Raw genomic sequence first — 4,205 nt, 5'->3', positions numbered from 1 at the left:
TTCTTTTAGCCACTCGTGTGCAACGTCCCTTTTAAAGATTAGAATAAAGATATTGCGGTGTTGTACAATCAGATGCTGGGATGTATGAAAACGGTGCTGCACTGTACAGAGTAAATGCACAGAGTGATATTTTTGTGTGCAGTCCAAAATGAGCTTGAATTGCATTTGAAATTCCTCTTCAACTGCGCTAAGTCTCGGCCACACAGCGATCTGGCTGCGGGACACACACGGTTTATTGTATTCAGCACTGGCCAAGAAACTTCCTGTAAACAGTATTATTGTTTACAACAGAAGTTTCATACCGAGGATTTCGTAAGGTCAACATTTCTTCTGGCACACTGAGCCTGAACTGCACTTTATTCCCCTTTAATTTAACAGCTCCGGCAGCTTTTCTAGTTAAATCGACTGTTCATTATTGAGACCCATTTTACGAAGGGGCTGTGAGGTGCAATTTAATGAATCTCTGGCACAAAGCTCCCTTTCACTGCCGGGCAAAGAATAGAGGCTATTTAGACCCTGTAGGGCTTTATGTCAAAGGCAGCCCATAATAGTTGTCAGGCCAGGGCAGAAATTCCCACTGGCCTGGGAATGCACTAGAAATCAACTTTTGCCATGAGCAGATTAAGACACAAGTGAACAGTTGGGAAGATTCTTCCAGATAGTGGCATCTGTTTGGGCACAGAGTTTTTCCCACACAAAAGAGGCCCTTTTTTTTTTTTCTTTTTTTCTTGTTACTGTATAGCACTGAAGTTGTTTGTTTCACTGCCTTCATGTAATTAGATTACAAGTTAACCTCTGTTTAGTAATCCAGACAGGAAGCACATAAGTAGGCGTGGTGAATGAATAGCTGTTTAAAAGCGGGAATAATGGCGCTGATTAGATTGGGGGTTTTGGTGAATAATCAACTTTTTTTTTTTTTTTTAAACGTTGCTTTTATTTTGTTTGCATTTTGTTAAAAAGCAATAAATAAAAAAAATAAATGTAACGGATAAGTCCTCCAGTAGCTGTTCTGTTCTCCACTACAGTAATATCCTCCAGTTTCATGACACTGTTTTTAGTTGAGAGCACACACAAACAGTTAAAGTGGTGGTGGGGGGGGGCGGGTTCTGACAGAGGTTATTGTCTTCAACTCAGCAGGGAATTTCAGACAAATCCCTCTTAGATGCAGGTGGTCGGGCACAAGCAAAGAGTTAAGTCCCGCAGTCCCTTTGCCCCTCCTCTTTGATGTTCTGACATCATTAGTCCAGCCCCCTGTAAGATCTCCCTGCTCTCCTCAGAGCCCATCACTTCTCCTCGGGAATGTTTACAGGAAGCAGCAGCAGGACTAAGTGTTTGTCTGAGGAGGTAAGACATGCTTTGAAGAAACTTTTAGTCCAGGAATCACAGCGGGTTCCACAGGTGTAGCCGCCGGGCTCAGAAGAGTAATGGCTGTTCAGACTGCAATCATGAACCCTCAGTTCATGAACTTCTGCTTCCCTGGTTCTGTGATGGAGTACGATGTGGAGAAGAGTCTGGATGGGAGTATCCTGGGTGAGGCAGAAAATGACGAAGACTACAAAGAGACCACCAGGGACCTGCTGAGCTTCATAGACTCAGCCTCCAGCAACATCAAGCTGGCTCTGGACAAGCCGGTGAAATCCAAAAGGAAAGTCAACCACCGGAAGTATCTCCAGAAACAGATCAAAAGGTGCACTGGCATCATAACACCGGGGAATATAGCTGAGGCCCCAGTGAAGAGGCAGGGCTCCCCTTTAGTCCAGCCCAGCCCTTTACAGAACAAAACTCTACCTAAGCGCGACGGGGTCCAGGCCAACTTACAGAGCAAGAGCTTGGCAGCCCTCTTCAGTCCTGTGAAGGAAATTAGGGGCGAAAAAGCCAAGAAGCCACCACTGAGGCACCGCAATCTGCCCCCCTCTTTCTTCACCGAGCCTGCCAACTGCTCCAAAGTCAGCTCCACGTCTGGGATGACACTGAAGGATTTGGAGCGAGGAAACCCGGAGGCTGCGGACTTCTTCGAGCTCCTCGGGCCAGATTACAGCAACATGGTCAGTGACCAGGACTTATATCAAAATGTGCCCCTCCGGCCGCAGCCAGAGATGGGAGGCCTGGATCCAGTGTCTTACGACGCCCACCATTTAGTCAGTGGTCTCCTCTACTCAGAGCCGTGGACTAGCTGCTCTGGACCCTCTAAGAAACCAGGGGAGAGCCTGCGGACGGGCCCGGCCCAGCCTCCTGTCTACTGTCAGTCTGAGGCTGCTGCTGCTGCTGCTGCTGGGCCAATAGATGACAATGCACTGTGCACTTTGACCTTCCCCAACTTCTTCACAGACTGCTCCATACCTCAGGTCACTTATGATTTAAGTGGTGGTTACAACAGAGCTAATTATTCATCTCTATGAGAAGCTGCAGATACAAGGGTTTAACATTAGTCCAAGAGAGTTTGACGCTGTTTTGTTGAGGAAATAATATCGCAAACAAACTTTTGCTGCACACTCTTGATGCCGTTTCAACACACATCAGTTTCCTCTACATGCTTTTGGATGTGATTTTAACTGAAAATATATCTGATATTGGGTCTGTATTATTTTATTCCCCCCCTCATTGGTATGAAGCTTAATTACTGGAATATTCACAACATTTCAAACACAGAACCCCAAGAGCTGCGGCAGCACTTGTTTGTTTAGGCCGTGAAGCATCACTGACACTACAGAATCATTTGTCACGTTTTGACAAAACATGCTACAACAATCTCTCAGCGAGGCACTATTTCATCACAGAGACACGAGGGGGAGGCAGGGAAGCAGGGAGGGAGGGAGGGAGGAAGGTCCTTTTTGGTGAAACGATGATCACAACAATGTATTTGTGTTACAGCATTTACAACTCAGAAATCCTTTTTCGCAGCGTATTCTGATTTGCCACTTGTTTTCATTCTTTGGGAGAAAGCCTCAATGTATCTAGCTATTGTAAGATTTAAAAAAATAAATAAATAAATGAATAAAGCTGGTCTTTATTATCGTGATCACAATGTGTTGGTTTTTTTTCTTCATCATCATGATTGGTGAAGCCTGATCATCACGATACAAGGGGGTATACAAAGCAATTGCATTTCACAGTCTTGAATAATTTGCATGAAGGCGTATGTTTCTCAGTCTGTAAACATGTCAATTAAAAAAACTAGAACTTGTGTATTTAGCATATTATCTGATGCAACTATAATGGAGTCATAACATTGCTGCATTCCATTATTACGCACAGTAATACTGTAAAGGTATTATTAAGGCAAAAACTCATATTGTCTGAGAGGACTTTTTTCTTTTTAAATAAGACAAAAAAGTGGCACTGAGACAATGTGTCAATCTTTACATTCGATTCAGTTTTAACATTATTTAATGTATGTATAATGATATAATAATAATTTAAATTTTAAGTAAATGCATTGTTTTTGCCACCATGACTCCACACATAGCTCTATTTGGACGTTTGTGAGGATTCATTGATTGAGATTTTTCTGCCTGGACATTTAAACTTGAAACCTTCCACAGTCCAGAGACTCGGCACCATGACATCACACTGTCCCCCTCTGCTGGTTGACCACTTTATTCTTTTTTCCCTTTTAACATGGAGTTGACCTAGTGCAATACGCACGTTTTTTTGTGTGTATTTCTTGGTTTCATTTTGTATATTTGTGGTGTGTCTGACTGTCACTATAACCATTACACAACTATTATTTATATATTTTTTTCATTTTTATATGGAACATACAGACGTTGAAATAATAATAATTTATTAAAATAATAATTATTATTATTAATAATAATAATAATAATAATAATAATAATAATAACTATTTATAACATATAATAATAATTATTATTATTATTAGTATTATCAATAATAATAATAACAATGACAATGACAGATAATGACAGATTTTAATCATTCAGTCCCTGCATTTACAAATGTATAAGAAATCTACATTGTGGTGACAGAACATATAGAAGAGAAATGTAGACAGATAGATAGATAGATAGATGTACCACATAGTTACACTTCAGTCCTTTATCTGCAGCCCCCACAAGCAGTTGCACAACTAAAACACTAGATGGCAGTCTTGTTCCACTGAAAACCAGCTATCAACCACTCCCATCCAAGAAGAAAAGTGTCTAGTTGTGTGTGTGGTGTGTGAAAATGTGGCCTTGTGTGTG

General features: G+C 41.5%; 1 protein-coding gene across 1 annotated transcript; it reads left to right on the top strand.

Moving 5' to 3' along the window:
* The first annotated feature begins 934 nt into the window (after positions 1-934).
* LOC122773476 (protein FAM181B) lies at positions 935-3,003 on the top strand. Its single transcript, XM_044032201.1, has one exon. It carries the CDS (start codon positions 1,425-1,427, stop codon positions 2,397-2,399), a length of 975 nt encoding a protein of 324 aa, XP_043888136.1. The 5' UTR covers positions 935-1,424; the 3' UTR covers positions 2,400-3,003.
* The last annotated feature ends 1,202 nt before the right edge of the window (positions 3,004-4,205 follow it).

Source organism: Solea senegalensis, linkage group LG8, assembly GCF_019176455.1.
Source record: "Solea senegalensis isolate Sse05_10M linkage group LG8, IFAPA_SoseM_1, whole genome shotgun sequence".
Classification (NCBI taxonomy): Eukaryota; Metazoa; Chordata; class Actinopteri; order Pleuronectiformes; family Soleidae; genus Solea; species Solea senegalensis.
This window is presented reverse-complemented; position numbering and strand designations above follow the sequence as displayed.